This window comes from Rosa rugosa, chromosome 6 (genome assembly GCF_958449725.1).
Source record: "Rosa rugosa chromosome 6, drRosRugo1.1, whole genome shotgun sequence".
NCBI classification, from domain to species: Eukaryota; Viridiplantae; Streptophyta; class Magnoliopsida; order Rosales; family Rosaceae; genus Rosa; species Rosa rugosa.
Genome location: NC_084825.1, coordinates 623,289 through 642,096, shown reverse-complemented (window position 1 = coordinate 642,096; position 18,808 = coordinate 623,289). Strand labels below are relative to the sequence as shown.

At 39.1% G+C, this 18,808-nt stretch overlaps 2 protein-coding genes across 15 annotated transcripts; one reads left to right on the top strand and one right to left on the bottom strand.

Annotated features, from left to right (window-relative positions):
* The first annotated feature begins 1,916 nt into the window (after positions 1 to 1,916).
* Positions 1,917 to 6,199, top strand: LOC133718569 (glutamate--cysteine ligase A, chloroplastic-like). 13 transcript variants are annotated; one of them, XR_009850377.1, is made up of 10 exons: positions 1,925 to 3,027; positions 3,122 to 3,173; positions 3,354 to 3,656; positions 3,864 to 3,980; positions 4,480 to 4,581; positions 4,685 to 4,777; positions 4,887 to 4,970; positions 5,049 to 5,198; positions 5,719 to 5,785; positions 6,010 to 6,199. XR_009850377.1 is itself a non-coding variant. In XM_062145432.1 (9 exons), the coding sequence occupies exons 4-9, from the start codon at positions 3,549 to 3,551 to the stop codon at positions 5,076 to 5,078; spliced, it is 534 nt and encodes a 177-aa protein (XP_062001416.1). In that variant the 5' UTR covers positions 1,917 to 2,009; positions 2,954 to 3,027; positions 3,122 to 3,173; positions 3,354 to 3,548; the 3' UTR covers positions 5,079 to 5,961. The 13 variants fall into 13 exon arrangements, 8 of the variants coding, with proteins under 8 accessions (XP_062001416.1, XP_062001412.1, XP_062001413.1 ...); XM_062145432.1 differs by lacking the exon at positions 6,010 to 6,199 and having other exon boundaries at positions 1,917 to 2,009; positions 2,954 to 3,027; positions 5,049 to 5,961; XR_009850374.1 differs by having other exon boundaries at positions 5,049 to 5,785.
* Positions 6,200 to 6,597: 398 nt separating this feature from the next.
* On the bottom strand, positions 6,598 to 14,095 carry LOC133718567 (uncharacterized). Of its 2 annotated transcripts, none has more exons than XM_062145426.1 (5): positions 13,944 to 14,095; positions 11,927 to 13,824; positions 11,687 to 11,833; positions 11,540 to 11,616; positions 6,598 to 8,077 (listed from the first exon to the last, which is right to left on the bottom strand). In XM_062145426.1, the coding sequence occupies exons 2-5, from the start codon at positions 13,533 to 13,535 to the stop codon at positions 6,641 to 6,643; spliced, it is 3,270 nt and encodes a 1,089-aa protein (XP_062001410.1). In that variant the 5' UTR covers positions 13,536 to 13,824; positions 13,944 to 14,095; the 3' UTR covers positions 6,598 to 6,640. The 2 variants fall into 2 exon arrangements, with proteins under 2 accessions (XP_062001410.1, XP_062001411.1); XM_062145427.1 differs by having other exon boundaries at positions 11,540 to 11,610.
* Between the last annotated feature and the right edge of the window lie 4,713 nt (positions 14,096 to 18,808).

Below are 18,808 nucleotides of genomic sequence, written 5' to 3'. Positions count from 1 at the left end.
CAATTCACAAAACCATTATTTTTAGCTTCATCAAAATCTTTGCAATATTTTTTGTGACACCAAAAGTAAAAATTTAAAACACAAAGAAAAAAAATCAATCTCTTCTTCATTGATCATAGTTGTAAATTTACTAATCATTTTACATGGATTGAAATAGAGAACATTGAAATTGAAAGAAAGAATTTAAAAAATGAGAGTAAGTCAGATTATGATTTTATTAGGAAATTTTAATAAATTTTAATCTTTTTATGAGTATAAATTAAATGAGATATTTTCGTTAAAAACATTTATTTTTGAATTGGATATGTCATATAAGGATATTGTTGGAAAGAGAAATGGGTTAAATAAGTAAATTTAATAATTGAAATTAAAATGTAGGGTGTAATGAGCAAGTAAGGTGAACAAAGAAAATGGTAGGGTGGCAATAGCCGCACCCTTTAATCAATCTTTTTTTTTTTTTTTTTTTTTTGAGTTAAATATAATGGTTTCATTCATAGTAACACATGCCAGAATGGCACAGTACATAGTTCCCACTAGAGAGGATAGATGTCATTACACTTGAAACAATTCCGCTCCTTTTCAGAAACCTAGCAGAATAATATAATTCTAAACTAAAAATAATAGCGGACAAAGTTCCCGGTGCCAATGCGCTCAATTGCGGTACACCAAAGAACCTTGCACCTAAATGTGTAGAACTAAGATCATTCTGTAAGCAAAGTACCAAAGCTATGGTCCCTAAAAACTTAGGGAATTATTGAAAGTAAACTAAGCTACTAACATAGGATCCCGAAAAAATGAGAAATAATATGGGCCTAGGGCACAAAACCCCAGCCCCAATCCCTAAGTCTCAGAAGCAGCCTAAAGAAACAGTGGGCTCAAAACCCAGCAGACTGGCCCAACAGGCCCCGCCCCAATCCTTCGTACAGTAGCCACAGGTGAACAACCCAGCGCCGCCGAAACCACGTCGTCGCCGATCTCGGATGCCGTCAACTGAGCGTCTCCGACCATAAAGAGCTCCAAACTGGAAACCAAGCAAAAACCGACAAGGGTTCACCCAAAAACCAGATCAAAGCCACTAATAAAAGTCGGCAACACCACTTGGAAGGAAAGCAGAATCGAACACCGGCCACCGTGTGTGAAAAGAAAGAGGAAACAGAACACCACCGAACCATCTGCCAAAGCTTTGAGTAGCCACAGTCTCTCGGAAGCTGCCCCAAAGCCTTAACATTCATCACCTGTCCGGCAGCGGAACAGACGACAGGAAGGCCAGAGGCCAGTCCAGCCTCCGCGCGCCACCGGACGAGCATGATCGAAACAGGAAGCAAAACCTCTGTGTTTAGGGGCGCGTGAAGAAGCGCGTAGAGTCCTCCAAAAATAAGTTTTTGGAGTCTTGATCCAAAATTTGTACTGATTTTTTATTCTCTCTCATTTTTTATATATATATATATATATGTGTGTGTGTGTGTGTCCGGCTACGGTGCGGACGTCCGTACCGTGCGGACGATACAGATTTTCTGTTTTCCCCCACTTTCCAATCACATTTTCACATCTTAACCGTTCAGTATTTAGGTCCTAATGTATAGATCACCTCTACAAATTTCCACCCAATTTGGTGATCGTTAAGGCATCCAAAACTGCAAATTACAACAATGTATACGAACGGTTCCGGTTCGACAGATTCGGTTCGTTCGTGTAAATTGCAGTTTTGGATGCCTTAACGATCACCAAATTGGCTGAAATTTTGCAGAGATGATCTATACATTAGGACCTAAAAACTGAACGGTTAAGATCAAAATATGTGATCGGAAAGTGGGTGAAAACAGGAAATCCGTACCGAAATTTCGGTACGGACGTCCGCACCTGAGAAAAATCCTATATATATATATATATATGTGTGTGTGTGTGTGTGTTTGTGTGTGTGTGTTTTGCTGATGCTCTGTTCTGTTCATGTCTTGAATAGTTGAATTAAATGATTTAACAAATTGGGACTGGAACAGTGGCGGAAGAAGGTATGTATCTATCTTTCATTGTAGCCATTGAAATTAGCAAAATTGTGATCCAAGTAAGCCAATTGGTTTAAGCATGCCTAACTGAATAGGGTTTACATATACAAGCAATTCCTTCTTAAAGATTTAGAAAACGAAACTATGTCTGTAAATTCAAACATCAATGGCTAAATGGATACAATAGTTCATCAATTTCATACAAGTGAAGACAAAGAAAGTTTCTCTATGATCAGGACGCAGAGCCCATTTTCCGGATTCTTTTTATTTGCTACCGCTTTATCTTGATCTGTTTTGAGGGATTTGATTGTGTGTGGAGCTCTGTTTGGTTAGTGGCTAAGTGAAGGAATAGGAAAAATCAAATCTTGATTATGGGTTTTGATTTAATTCCGATCATATGTACTAGAGGAAGGGAAAATAAATTTATTTGAGGTTTTTATGTTTGGATTTGTAAATTGCATGCTCTCCTTTCTGTGATTCTGCAACATCTACGGCTACAAGTTTCTCTTGCATGCATAAAACAGAGCTGTAGAACTCCTTTTACAACTAAAACGATTCAGAACATGATATACACTGTTCAAAGGTCATTAAAAACGGGTGTCTGAAAGTTATGGAAGTTGGCACATGTTTTATTATATGGATCAGTAGTTAAAAGTTAGCAAAGCTATATGTTGCAGATGAGAGTTCATCAACTTGAACAAGGTTTTTCTGGGTTCATTTTTCTTGAGATACCCACAAGATTTTGAATTGTTGTCTTGATTTTGCTTCACCTAATGAAGTGGCCATAACAGATCAACTAACAAACAACCTCCAAGTTAATTCATTAAGAGTTGTATCCTGATGGCTGGAATATGGAACAAAACAAAAAATGGAGAAATTATTTGTTCTTTGGTCGTTGAATGCCTGATTTGAATACCAGAAACTATACCATAATACCATTCCGCATTCAGGATTTCTTGATAAACCCATTTGTCTCATCTCATTTACAAAAGAAAGATTAAAGACATTCAAGATTTCAGTCAAGGTATGCAGTTTTGTTTTGTAATTTTGATTTTGATTTTTTTTTTTTGGGCTTATGGTATATAACTATATATTAGTGTTGCATGTTTATGTTGCAGCGCCTTTGGCATTCAGGAATGAGCTTGATAAAGCTGGATGGAAGATTGCGAGGTCACCTTAGATTTCTTGCTCATACATATATTTATTTTGTCTTTTTCGACGAATTTAGGCGCTTAATTGATGTTGAATTGAGAATATGGTACTTTCTTTGTATAAGTTTGATAACTTGAATTCAGCAAACTGATGGTAGCTAGCTTCAGTTGCTTAAAAATTGTGTGATTAATCTTGCAGTTATTGATAAAGTTGGATGATAACAGACTGATTCAAACTGTTGGCATACCGGTTCAAGACAAGAAAGGTTTGATGCGCCTTACAGCATGTGTCCCATCAGACGTGATTTTCTGAGAAGGGGTTCAGCCATTGACAAAATTTTCGGGTGCAGGTTTTTGTTTTAGTGTTAGCATTTGCATGGTTGGCGTATTTTGAATGGATGAAACCTTGAAGCAGGTAGGATGCCCGCTGCATTGCTCCTTTTATGCCACTGGAAAAGAAGGGTTTTCAAGGAATGTTAAGAGGCATGAAATTGTTGAGCAGGTATGATTGTCTATTCCATGCTTTGTCTTCAAAATCCATTTTGAGTTGCAGCTGTTTGTGTTTCCTGTACCTAATTTGTGAACATGCACGGCTGAGATTTTCTTAAAAGACATATTGAAAAGTATATTGTTGCTGTTTTATACTATTGCATAAGCTAGCTTGAGTTTGTTTAGCATAAATGACATTGTAATACCTTTATATTCACAGGTTTTGGCCATTGAGGAGATATTCAAGCATAGGGTGACTAATGTAGTGTTCATGGGAATGAGTGAACCAATGATCAACCTCAAGTCTGTACTTGAAGCACACCAGTGCTTGAATAAGGTGCATTTCGACTATTTTGGGCAATAAAAGACTAGCTGCTTCTCTATATATGTGTGATAGAATTATAGAAGTATATATTTTAAAAAATAAAAATAAAAAAATCATAGAAGTAAACATAGCACTTCATTGCATGAAGCTCCAACCAATCCCCATATGTTTGCTGAGCAAAAGATTGGGACAATGGTTCAATTTGGATGAATTAGATCTGAATAGAAGCTTTCGGGAAATTAATTTTGTATTGTGCATATTTCAATTCCAAAAGTTCTCAAATAACCTTCCTGTAGGCTTATCTGATTGTGACCCTAAGTCATATTAAACTAATTTATGCCGCAGGGGTCATTGACCTATAATATTTATCGTGTAGTAAGTTGAATTAGATTGTCATTCGTAGCTTAATAGAGAGAGGCCTTATATATGGTTAAACTCACACACACACACACACACACACACACACACACACACACACACATACATATCATTCATTTATATTTTTGGACAGCAAAGTATATCAGTTGAGCCTGGAGGTCGGTTTGAGCTTAGTGGTGCACCTCTTGAAACTCTGCATCAAGTTTGTATGGAAGTTGATTCACAGCTCTGTCAGGTGAGTTAAACTAACTGTGGTTTTGGAATTCACAGCAAGCTAGGGTCACCCTTCATGCATAAATACTAACAGTTTGCCCTTATATATGTTCTGACTTCAATAGGTTAAAGCAGTTGCAGAGAAAATGGGAATTGGATTTCCTGAAATTGGTGGTCAGCCGAAATGGAGCATTCAAGACATACCTATGATGCCCAGGGTATTTTTTGATTCTCTTAAAATTCATATAGATGCACAGGGGCATCATTTCTTTTCAATTGTTTTATATTAGAATTACTGACAACCGCGTGGTGCTTATATATGTTCAGCGAAGATATGAGATTGCTAATAATTACACGGCAAAAGTTGGCTCACTTGGACATGATCTGATATTCAGGACTTGCACAGTACAGGCAAGATAATTTCTTTCATAATTTTCCATTTCATTCGTTTTGGTGAGTGGCTAAAGTCATACTCCACCTGCCTTGCAGCATGTTTGTTCTTCTAAAAAGCCGCACTAGGGAAAAGTCTTTTCAGATTGGACAGGAGGTTACATCTGAAATCATTGATATGAGTCCAATTCCAGTTCCTTTAGAGATAGAAAAAGTTTATCAGCCGTGCTTCTTCCTTACCAAGAAGCGGTATGTTGGTTAATTACAATTCCATGTGAAAGCACTGGACAGATTGAACTTATTTTTTATGCTAAAAGCATTGAGACAGTTCGCAGGGATATATCAAAACATGTCTGAGGTACAACTGTATGTGACTGCTTGATTTAGTTTTACAAATATAGAACTTTCAATCTACTTTACACATTTAGGAGGATTATGTTCCATATTTCAGAATACTGCAATCTTTGCATGCAAGTAAATAGAAAAGCAAAAGAATATCCTCCATCAAGTGAAAATGTGGCTGACCTATTTCTTAGCAAAAACAATGAATTCAATAGACTTGACCAAACGTTTTCTCTCTATTAACATTTTGTTAACCTCTCATACTGTGCACTTCTACACACAATGGGTTTTCATCTGAGCAAGCAGAACATGAATTTGGATATTTGGTTTTCAGTTTCCTATTCCAGGTCTTCAAAATGCTTTCTTGATTGTACATTACAATATGGTAAGCTGTTCTAAGCTTTTGCTGCTTTTCTTCATTCGCCAGAGTTCAAGTAGTACAGCAAGCCAAGATAACCTTCAATGGAGAAGCTTCTTAATCCATATGATAACGAGTACGTAATAGTACATGATTAATTCTCAATAGCTTTTCATCTTCTTTTTTATTCTCTCTCTCTCTCTCTTTTTCTAATTTTTCATTTAAAGACTATATGTGTAATCACTTGCTAGAACAGTGTAATTTCTGCATTAAGCGATTTTATTTTTCAATATCCTCAAGGCTAATTTGGCATATTGAATATCCTCAAGTGTCTCTGAAATTCATTTACTTGAATCTTAGGACGGCTGCTACCGCATTTCTATTTGTTTACTTTAGCATTCCTTGCTCCCTGCAATACTTGATGTTGTCATAGAATGCTATGATAGAATCTTATTGTAAACTACGATAATGTAAACCAAACAATTTTAGAGAGACGAAACTTTGTCTCTTATTTTATCATTGTGATCAAGAATCAAGTCCTTTTCATTCATATCTATCATTATTGTAAATTATTGACAACAAGCCCCACAGCAAAAGCGCGGGCACCATTGCTAGTGAAATCTAAAAGAGAATTGGGAGAATAGTTGCGTCTTTTATTAATGGTAGGAGCTTCTACATATAAAGAGATACAAGTACAAAACCATTGAGTACAAGAAGTCATATTCTAATTAAGACAGGAATCTAGAACAATCTTCTCCTATTACAACAATAGAAAGTGTAGTTTGATAAGGCACACATAAATCGATTATCTTTCAACACAATTATTTGTTCATATTCTCATCTCTTTGTATGAAAGGAGATATAGATGCTGCACTATGAAAAATAAAAATTTTGAGGTGGAAGCACAGGAAGGGAATTGAGAACAAGTCATGAAGAAAAAACACAAGAAACCAATTAAAAGGAAGTGAGCATTCCTTTTGTTCCACAAATCTCATCCCAAAAAGGAAGTGAGCATTCCTTTTGTTCCACAAATCTCATCCCAAAAAAAAATCCCAAATGTTTCGTCTATAAGCTGATATACAGTGTCACACCAAATCTTGCTACTGTGCAGTTCTAATTTAATCTTAAGTATTTCAGACTGAAGATCGTGTTTGGACAGTTGAGCTCTCAACAAATCAACTGGTGCAAGCCTTTCATCAGCAATATTTTGTGCTTGTGTCATCATACGCTTCCTTGCTACAAGTACCTTTATTTTTTTATCCAATTCAATAATTTTCTCTACTCTTTGTAGAAATGGAATTACCAACTTCTTTGCTTCAATTTCTGCTCCAGCCTTCTTATTCCGGACGTCCCTACGTTGTTGATCTAAATCTTGGAGCAAAGTCAACGTCTTGGAATTCCTAGTTTTGTCCTCCTTGATACATGTAAGCACGTTAAAATACTCTTCCACTTTATTAATTACCGCATGATTTACTCGAACTCTGCCTCCAAGAAAATTTAATGCCTCCATTAGTTGTCCTTGCATACCGAAAGGGATATCCTCAAATTTCTCCAACGTGCGTCGAACCACGTTGGCAATAACGGAACAAGCAGGATCTTCTTCTGCAGGTTTGGAGGCCTTGACAGATGCAGAGTTGAATACAATAATTTTCAACACTCCAAACTTTTTATTGAGTAATAATACTTGAACTAGCGTGGTTGGCTCACTTTGAACTCCGTGCATCTTCTTAGAGAAAGCTTCTAAGGCAGCAGCATCGCTACACATTTGTTCACTTCCAAGCTCCACAGTTCCCAACAATGGCCCTTCAGTTTGTTCGGGTTCGGAGGCAGCTTCTGCAGGATCATCTTCTGCAGGTTTGGAGGCCTCGACAGATGCAGAGTTTGCTATATTATTTTCCCCCACTTTCAACTTTTCATGGTTTGAGGTCCCCATGTTGCTCTCTATTAAGTCTGGAACTAGCATGGTTGGCTCACATTGAACTCGGTGCATCCTGATAAGTGCAATGGCAGCTAAGGCAGCAGCATCGCTACACATTTGTTCACTTCCTAGCTCCACAGTTCCCATCAATGTCCCTTCAGTCTGTTCGGGTTCGGAGGCAGCTTCTGCAGGATCATCATTTGCAGGTTTGGAGGCCTCAACAGATGCAGAGTTTGCTATATTATTTTCCCACACTTTCAACTTTTCATGGTTTGAGGTCCCCACATTGCTCTCTATTAAGTCTGGAACTGGCGTGGTTGGCTCACATTGAACTCGGTGCATCCTGATAAGTGCAAAGGCAGCTAAGGAAACATCATCGCTACACATTTGTTCACTTCCTAGCTCCACAGTTCCCATCAATGGTCCTTCAGTCTGTTCGGGTTCTTCAGTTTTGATATTCACAGTGTCACTTGAAAAAGCTGGCCTCAGCTTTTTCATAGTTCCGAAGGTCTGAAATGAGACTTGGTATGTAATTGCAATATGTAAATAACAAAATCAGCATCTCAATATGTCTAAGTCAATAGTATAGGGCCGGGCGTGGGGCTGAGCCTTCCAAACCCCTTTCAAAAAAAAAAAAGAAAAAAAAGTCAGTAGTATAGGGAAGAGCTTCTAACGAGGATCTTTAAAGTGAGGACTTCATGAACACTTTTTGATCAATGGTTGCGAAACCTACTTTTCAATTATATTTCAATAAATCAACTATTAATGTTTAGGTATGCAAGACTAGATCACTTTTGAAAATTTCTTTCAAAATTGCTAATCGTTAAAGTACCAAACTAGATCAAATCAATAGACGAACAAAATCTGTCAAACCTAAAATTTTCATATTAATAAATGATATATCACGTTATGAACGCCTTAACAATTTTCAATTTGAATGAAAATTTGCATAAATGATCTACTCATAAATATCTAAACATACAACAGCTGATTTGCCGAAATTTGAAAGAAAAGTGGGTCTCACAACCGTTAATTAGAAAATCTTCATTTTAATGGTCCTCATTAAAGGCCCACCCAATAGTATAATTAGATTATTATTAGAATATAACTACAAAGAGAATTTGAGAGAACCATGGCCCATCAATGCCCTAAATCCATAGACACCTTCATCCATGCACGTTATGGCTGTTGTGAATTGGTCAATGTATGATATCGAAAACTGAAATAAGCACAGCACACCAAGAGAAACAACCACAAGAACACAGACTTAAGATGGTTCAGCAAAACTTTTGCCTAACATCCACCGGGTAGAAAAACAATCTTCCACTATATTTATAATGGGTACACACAATCATACACCTCAAATAGACTTGATGAACAACCAGAAAGAAGAAAACAAGGACTCTCTTTTCTCTTCCTATCTCTCTTCTTTGGCCTCTCACTCTTAACTCCACGAATGGAATACACTCCCCACCCACTCTATTCATACTCTCACCAACTGTTGCTCTCTGCTGCATCCAAAATCCAAACCCAAATTCTGAATCAAGTGTACTTATCCCAATTGCCAACAAAGAAAAAGGTTGAGAGGTCTTTGGATAGACAAATCAAAGATAGTTTACAAGGGTAATCATAACCATCCCAAGCCTAAGAATACTAGTAGGTTGGTGTTCATCAGCGGCTTCTTCCCATGCAATTCAGGCTTCCAATCACACCACCAAAGACATCACGGATCAGTCTTTCAGCTTTGATTGGAATTAGCAAATGGGTAATTCCATTGGACCACGGAGAATTCATCCAATTGAATGGGGACGATGAGTTTGATGAGAGCACTTAGAGAAGCAAGCAAGGAGGATGGGGGAATGATGAAGAACAACAGGAACAGAAAGTGAGACTCGTTGTGAATTTGGCTTGTTGATATGCCTATGTTGATTAGGATTCAAGGCAAAACTAGATGGGCAAAGGAAGATTAGTGCGCACAGAAATTCTTCAAGTATCCTACTGGGGTTTGGAATAGGAAGAGTCATTCCTATTGGTTTAGACTTGGAAAGTAACTCCTATTTAAGGTAGGAATAGGAAAGCTAGCTCTCTTTCCTTGTTCTAATAGTTTTAGACTTTTTGGAATCCTAATGTGACAAGTTTGTAACCAGCACCTATAATCTATAAATAAGGCTGTTGGGAGGTCATATAACGTGTCCTCGGCTTGGAGAAAAGATCAAAGAGAGATCTCAGAGAGTTCTCAGTTACATACAAACACAAGGGCAGAGAGAGCCAAGGGTGATAGAGAGATCTAGCAAAGGGGTTGGGGATTAGCATAGGGATTCAATAAGTACTTGTAATCAAGTTGTTATTCCCAATAGTGCTAGTGATTCTCAAATAAGACGACGTAGGCAAAGTTCTTGTTAAACCTCTATAAAATTATCTGTTTGTGTGTGCCATTGTTTCCTTATTATCTTGCTGTGGTGATGCAGGAGCATCCAAAAGACTCCTAAATTAAATTAGGAGTTTTATAATCATTTATTGTTCTTTTGAGTCTTTCTAGATTCATGCTGTTTTTGTTAATTGTTCTGTTGGGTCTAGTTTTGGGCTCCAGCTGTTTTCATTTATTTATGCTTTTATTAGGGTTGCTGTAACCTAGTATATATAGCTTTGTTGAGTCTTTGGTCATTTTTAACAGAAAATATAGAGCTTCTTTGGGATACTCAGCCCTAGAACTCAAATAGACTCGTTCTCCTAATCCTATTGCGGGTATCTCTTTGTTCTTGTTTGTTTTCGCTGAGATCTTTGCTCTCTAGTGTTCTTGTCCTAATCTAGCCACAAGACAGAAACTTCCAGTTTCTGCCCTGCATCATGTGGAATTTTGCATCATCATCCTGTTATTGTTTGCACAGTCATAAGTCTATAAAGAGAAACAAGGTTCTGGGTAAAAGGTGCATATTTACTACAAGACTCATGTATCAAGCATTCAATACCTCCTATGTTGAAAATTCTCATTATCCATCATTAAAATCGAAATCCGAAATTCAATCAAACCCAAAAGGCCAAACTAATTTCCACAAACACAAACACAAACCCAACCCCCACCACACCCCCCGGGAGGGAGGGTGCGACTTCAAACAGAAATCAAGAGAGAACCTCAGATGTACTTTCTCTTTCCTCACCATCATCTATTCCTCTCAATCTTCTTAAAACCCAGAAAATAGCAGCTATTCCAAGCTAATATCAACAAATTTGAGGACTTGTATAATTACACATCATCAGAGAAAGATCATAGCCAGAGTTAGAACTACAATTAGAAAATGAACTGGCCAGGACCTTTTAAGGTCTATGAGCGAAAGAAAAGAAAAAAGAGAGCACCTAATCATTCCCTTTCCATATGGCTTGATTAATTTCTCTCAAGATAATTACAGCAGCTTTTGAGGGAGAGATTAATGATCTGATTCTAGAAGCCTCTTAAGTCTGGTGTATTTTCAAATTTTATGTTTCAGTTTAGGAGTTTTAAAGTTTCCTTTATGAAGTCTTTTATGGTTCAGGTTTGCGAGTCTTAAGAGTCTTACTATTGAGTCTTTAATGCTAGTTAAATGTGAGCTATCTGCTCAAGTATAAGTATGTGTAATTGCCAAATGACCAGGCATGTCTTGATGAATAAACATTATCCATAAACATTATCAGAGTATCTGAGTTTTCCTGAGATGGGAGTGTTGGTGTGAAGCCTAGTTTGGGTGAGAAGCCTGGGAGTGATTCCTAATTCATAGTTTTCTATTCCTATCCTACAAAATTTGTGTTATAATCTCTAAACCTTAGAGTTTATTGATCCTGGTATCTAAGAGGTGAGTATACTGCATCACAACACCAACACCGTGACAAGACATGATGAATATAGCAAATTTCAAAAAACTAGGACACAATGTGTTGTATATTTCAAAAAGTAATCTCGAATAAGGGATTATGAATCAGCTTAGGTTAGAAGCTAACATTCAGGGTATGACGGCCATCAATTTCCTCTGCTTCTTCATCTTTAAATCCATTTGTCTTCATTCCAGATTCTACAGCTTCAAGTTAAGCAACAGATTAAACCGTGCATAATCTAAATCCAGATAACTGAAGGGTATGTCAACCAACCTGTGACTTCAGTAGTCTTCCGCCTAGTTGACACAGGAGCATTTGTGGTGCGTTTCCTCTTTCGATTCTTGTTGGTAGGGAGAGAGCTTTCAACTTTAGCTTCTCCTTCTTCACCTTCTTCCCTTTCTCCAACAGCAGGTGGAAAGCCTTCATAATTGAATGGAATGTGCCATAAAATTAACATTAAAGTATTTATAAGGGATGAGGCAACTTATGACAGGATTAAAACAATTGGAATACCTGGAACTTCTAGATGATAGCTATCCCGGAATGGAAAATGCATATATAAGATAGCAAAGGGCCCATAATGTTCTGCTGAAAATCGACCTTTGGTTTGACTATGCCACCATTTGTCAAAGCCTGGGGTAGTTTCAGAGGTTGGCAAATACCTGGTGAGGAATGGTTTCAACTTTGTAGAACGAAAGGAATTTGAGACGCCTCTGATTTTCGCAGCATTTATTAATACATCCCTCCATGAGGTATAACAATTAACACTTTCATGACCAGAGTAAGGAATTCCTTGTATACAACCAAACTGCCTACTGAAATGGTTCGGGCCGTAAAATTCGGCCTGGACTCCATAATATTTACCGGTTTTGATCCCTCCGTACAGCAGATCTCTTTGTACCACCACACTCGTTAGCACAGCTTCTATTTCCTCATCTAAGGCACTATCGGACGTTGAACCATCTATGAACCTATTTCTTAGGAAACTGGGATACCTTCTTGTCAAGGTGTGCGTCCAAAATGGGTTTGATTTGAAACTCCATAACGTTGCAAAGCAATCACGAGGGGAGTGTAGTTTTGGGATTTGGTTTGTCAAAGCAAACCCCATAACCTCATCGGCAGGAAAGGTACTGACTGCGCCTAGGTCTGGGAAGTAAATCTGTAACCACATTTGGAACAGCCAAAATGGCCCCTGAGCTTTACCATCAAATGGGTTGGCAGTGATTTTTTGCAAACCCCTATACAGTGAGGCTAGCACTAATTCACCTAAGGCAACATCAGTTCTTTGATGCAAAACTTGTGCCAAATGAGACCATTCTTTTTCAATGCCTATCGAAGGTACACAGAAGACATACCTGCAGAGCCAGTAGAGGAGGAATGATATATGCTCTTGATCGGTGATTCTGGTAGTTTGCATGGTTTCCTTTATGTGCTGGAAATCCTCAAATACGAGGACTTTGTTGCTTTTGACATTGGGTTTCCAATCCCTATTATGCTGTGCTATCCAACTTCCATATGCCTCATGCCGACCATGGAAGTAGTAACTAAATTTAGTTTTCAGCCCCAACTCACCAGTGCAGTCATAACTGGTGCCATGAGGCCTAAACCCAGCAATTGCAGCAACGTCAAGCAAACTCACACTCATCATCCCCAGAGGCAAATCTAGAGTGTTGGATGATGAATTCCAAAAGCAAAATCCAGCGCTGAGCAGGGCCTTGTCGGGCAAGAAGCGCCTGGCAGAGAGCATTATTGCGTCATAGATGTTGGCCTTCTTCCAATGGTCACCATAATAAGGAAGCATCTTTCCAACCCAGGTAGTCCAAGCTTCCTCATAGGTGGGCCAACTTGTGAATGGTTTATCTGACCACTGATTCCATGAAATTTCTTCACCTCGACATCGACAGTGGACCGGAACAAGTCTTGACGGCTCAACCTTGAGTAACTCTTCAACAGAAGCAGGGGGAATCTTACGCCAACAGGGACCAAGCTCGACTTTTCCCTCACAATTAACAGAAATCACAGAGTCCGTACGGTAAGTGTCATCGAGATCGTTACTTATGTCCTCCATTTTGTTTTTGAACCGCACTGCGCTCAATTCGGCCTTGCCCGGCTGGTCCGCCATTCACGTGTTTGAGGATTCGACAATTTTCCGGTGGGTTTCCTTTATATGGCTGACCTTCCTCGGTTTCAGTGGATGTCAGAATGGCTGCGGCTACTGCCTAGTGGTGACTGCTTCAATGCGTCCTTGGGCGGTTTCTGGCTCATTCAGTATGGAGTGTAAGCCAGTGACCGAATCATGAGGTTGCTCTACAGGTTGTTGGTTTAAATCCAAAATCATCACTGGTTCCGTCATCATATTATTACTATTCTCCATTGCAGCGCCTGCCCTACCAATCCACTCTATCAGATCCCTGCCAAGCAATCAAAAACAGTGTCTTTGATTTTAGATTTCAGTACTAGCTAGTACAACAATAAATTCACAATTGTATTTCTATTCTCACCCCCCTCCCCCAAGAACAAAAAAAATAACCTGGCATGGCATAAGAAAAGAAAGATGATGGTTTCTCAGATCCGGCCACTCCAGGTCAGGTCAGGTCAGGTGGTTTCTTCTTCTTCTTCTTCTTCTAAATTGTCTCTGTTAATGTTATGAGAGTGATAAGCGACTGGGAATATACTGTCGGAGCCAAGCTACTTCTACGACGTCGTATTCTTCTGCCATCCGCATCACCCGCCAGGCTAAAGACAATTGGGCCCGGGGTCCAATCTATATAAGCCCGCAGCTTTATGGCCCGGCTTCCTGACCTATGTTTTTTTCTTGGATTAAATTCAGTTTAGTCCCTCAGACTTTAGGTGGTCCCTCTTCTTTTTTTTTTAATCAAACTCATCCCTGATCTCCCAAATTGCATCAATCTCGTCCAAAGACTCCGAACATGACGTCATGCGCTGAGCTGGAGCCGACAAGGAGGTCCCACATTTCTGATTTTGAACCCACAAGAAGGGTAAAATAGACATTTCAAATCTATTCTAATTTCTAATTTTTTTTTTCTCTTATTCTCTCTCCCTTCTGCGTCGTTTTCTTCTCACCCATATCTGAAACCTCTCTCTCTCTCTCTCTCTCTCTCTTTCATTCCCAGCCACCATGAATCTCTACTCCAAATATTACAAAGACTTTTGCCTCAAGGAGCAATAGGAGGCCTCGATCAAATCCACCGTCGAAGCCTCTCTCTCTTCACCTCTGCCTCTGCCTCTGCCTCTGCCTCTGCCTCTTGATCGGCGTCGTCCTCATCTTCTTCTCCGGTGACTGACTTAGACTCGTCGAGGCAGCCCAGAAGACTTGACCGGGCAGGCGATTCGGTATGCGGATGGAGAAGTCGGAGGACTTGGAATCGGAATCAGAATTGGAATGGGAAGGGGAAGAAAGAGAGAAGCGAAGCTCGAAGCTTTTGGTGGTTTCGCCGGTTTTACAGCTATTTCCGGCGGCTGTGGCTACTATCGGGCACGGGTAAGGTACCAAATAACATCCTCTCATCAATCTCTACCTCCTCTGTATACTAGAATTCGAGTTTAGTTGAGATTTGAAGAAGTACTTTGAAGAAATTGGAATTTTGGGATTTTATGTTCACTGTTGTTCCGATGGTTTTTGGGATTTTTGTATGACAAGTGACTGTTATTGTGGTGTTGGAGCAGAATAGCTGCTGTCAATTTGAAAGAAAAAAACTTGTTGATGACATCTTGATGAAATGAAGAGGAAGTGATGGAATATGATATGGGTATGAATCTAGTATGAAGTATGGGTATGAATCTGATATGGGTATTGGTATAAATCTGGTATTGATATTGGTATGGGTAAAATGAAGAGGAAGTGATGGAATATAGGAATTAATGGCTGGTGATAGTCTTTCGGTGGTGGAGTTTCAAAAGGGTCAGGTGATGAGATTGGATGAATGAATGGGAAGAGTTTGGTGAATTCTTTTGTGCACAAAAGTTTCAAGAAATTGGAAGAATTGGGTAGACAAGAATCAGAGTAAAATCTGGAAAAATAAGATTGAGATGGAAGAGAGAGAGAGAGAAAAGAAGATGAAGACGAAGAAGAAGAAGGGGAGGAAGGGAAAATGTCAAATTTACCCTTCTTAGAGGGTCAAAATCTGAAACGTGGGACCCCATGTCGGCTCCATGTCAACACATGACGTCATGTTCGGAGTCAAATTCAAATTTTGGACGAGATTGATGCAATTTAAGAGATCAGGGATGAGTTTGATTAAAAAAAAAAAAAGGGACCAAACTGATGTTTGGCCTAAAGTCTGAGGGACTAAACTGAATTTAATCTCTACAAAGTTTCAGTTTTGATATATCTACTACTATAAATTGAGGCACTTCTGGTGTCAAAGGCTTCACCAAAACTTGAATTTTTTTTTTTTAATCAATACATCAAATTTCATTCAACTCAAGCCAAAATGACACGGATACATACCTTCCCTTGCTAACTCTATGGGCAAGTTTAGGACGTGGTATGCTTGCACCACCCATTAGACAACCAGTGCTTACTTATTAAGAGCTAGCCTAAAAAACTATGAAAAGAGACATAGTATATAGACTCACCCCAAAACATAAAGAACAAAAAGGTGATTAGTTGAGACAATCCTCCTGGATCCCAAATGTGAAAACCCATAGTGGTAGAGCTCATCAGTTTGGTCCATGAAACGACCCAATTATAGCACACACTAATATATGTTATGGACACCCAAAACCTTTGTGACTTCAACATGCACCATGTTTTGGGCCACCCATTTGAGTTGGGCCTTAAAAAAGTTTTGGGCCACCCAACATGGGCAACCTTCAACTTTCCTTTCGACACCCAAGCTCTAGGCACCGCCTTGTGCCATGCAACACCATCCACATCGGCCCTTGCTTTGTCGACAGACGCCATAGCCGTCGCACCTGGATGTAGCACCGCCAAATCCCATACTGCTCCCATCCAGGGACGTAGCCACTCACAGGGCTACTTGGGCTACAGCCCAAGGGAAAATTTGGCCCAAAATGTGCCAAGTAAGGGTGTATCCCAAATAAATAAATAAATAAAATACTAATGCTTCGAAGAGTTGCTAGGTTGCTGCTGTCCGTCCCGACTCTCAAACACCAAACCCGTCGGCCATCTCCCCGTTCAGAACTTCAGATCGGTTCCGCCTTCCAGAGTTCCAGGCTCCAGCCACCGAGCCACCTCCCCTTTCAGAGTTTCAGTCCGCCTGCCTGAGCTACCTCCTCCGCCACGGTCTGCATCTCTGCGAGTTTGCGACAGAGCATCTCAGATTTGATACGCTAAAAGGAAGCGCGCAATTTAACCCTGCAAAATGTAGTTGTCAGTATAGAATAAGTAGGGATCGTTCAAGCCGGGGATTGAGGGTACACCTGTAATTGCAAAAACAAATAAAGAATTAATAAAAGTAAAAAGTATTATATTTACAAAAAAAAAATAAAACAAAGAATAGAAATATATACAAGTTAATGTAAAAAGGGGTTTAGGATTATTAAATCAAAAATTAAATAAATAAAATAAAGAAAATGTAAAAACATATATACAAGGGTGGAACGCAAGGAACAAATATCAAAACCACAATCATATGAATGAAATCCAATCACAAATCCTATAGTTGATTTTCTATGTCATGAGAAAGAAGTTGACCATGTGAAACGTTAGAAAGCAAACGATTTCTCATTTTTTACTTTCCTTCAATATTTTAATCTAAGTGAAAGCACCTAAATTAAACCAATTGAACATGCAATCATAGTCTAGAAAGCTAGCTAATCATGAACACATTCAATGCATGAAGAACAAAGAAAGGATGTCAACCAAAGTGCACAACCTAGTATGAAAAAGTTCATCTATTTGCAATCCTCCTTAATTGATTTCGACTTTTGTCCAAAGCCTTTACTACTTATGAAATAGGTTCACAAAACTATTAGGTGAATTGTTTACCTAAATCTAGCTCCAATTACATGCATATATCCTAAGTTGGCCACCAAAGAACATAAACATGCAAAAGTTTTCTGTAATCCAAAATCAATCAAGCAATCTCACATAAGCAACATAAAAATCAACATATAAAGAAATTGCAACTTTATTTCAAAACATACAAACGGACTTTAAACTTTTCCCTTAACGTCATGTTAACTAGAATTCATAACTCTACGAATCAAACAAAGGAAAACAAAAGAAAATATGAAATACACCGTGAAAGATGGATGACAAGCCTTGAGACGAAGAACTTGAAGATCCTTGAAAGCAAGCAATCTTCTAGGGACGACACAAGGGTGGATGGCGGCTAGAATCTTGATGTATTGCATGACTTCTCCTCCTCATTGGTTGAGACGCAGAGCTTCTGAAGACTAGAGAATGGAGAGAATTTTTCTAATGTTGGGAATTGTGAGGGAGAGAGGTGTTTTGTGGTGTGTTGTGGTGTGTAAAACGTCTAGCAAAGAGTGTAACGTCCCGAACCTGAATTCACCGGTTTACTAGTCATTTGGACGGTAAACGATATTTATTTTCACTTTTATTGTCATTTCAGCACTTTTAGTGGCCCTAAAAGTTGACTTTTTGTTCGGGTCAAAATTTGAGAAATTGTTCTTCATGAAAGTTATAGGGGACGTTAAACCGAGCGCGTGCATATGTGGTACGTAAAAATCGGAGCTCGTATACAAAAGTTATAAGCGAAATACTAAAATTACTGTTCATGTGGTAAGTTTCTATAAATAGCCGAGTTACTGTGGTAAGTTGCCATTTTTGGAAACTTACCCAGCTTTTCTCTCTCCTCTCCCCCGACCCTTTCTCCTCTTCGGCCCGATTTCTTCTCCTTCCGATTTCTTCCTCCTCCGGCCACTCCACGATGGAATCCGGGCATCAGCTGGCTCGCCTCTTCACCCTTGTCACGTCTGGTGGTGTTTTGCAGCGATTTGGCCGGAAGAGCTCGATTTGGAGCTGTGAAGGTTACTGTAGCAGTTTGGGAGTTTTGTCGATTTCCGGCGATTCCGGCCGTCTCCAGCCACCAAACTGGCGTCGAAGGTTCGGTTTTTGACATAGATCATTTCCCCTAAGGTCTTTCATTTCAATTTTGCAGTGTAGAGGTCGAATTAACGATTTGCATTTTCTAGGGTTCTTGGAGTTTTCTGGAAATTTTTGCACCGGCCGGTTTCGACTGTTTAAAGGTAAAATTGGGATGTGTTGTAGTTGAGAAAAATGATCAGTGTGTTGAGTAGGTGTTGCTGTCAAATTTTGGTATCCATTTGAGCTGGTGGCGGTGGCGGCGGTAGCGGCGGCTAGGGTAGCTTTTTAATTTCATTTTCTGGCTAGTTAAATTCTATAATTATCATAGAGCATATATGTGAAGTTTGGTGAATTTT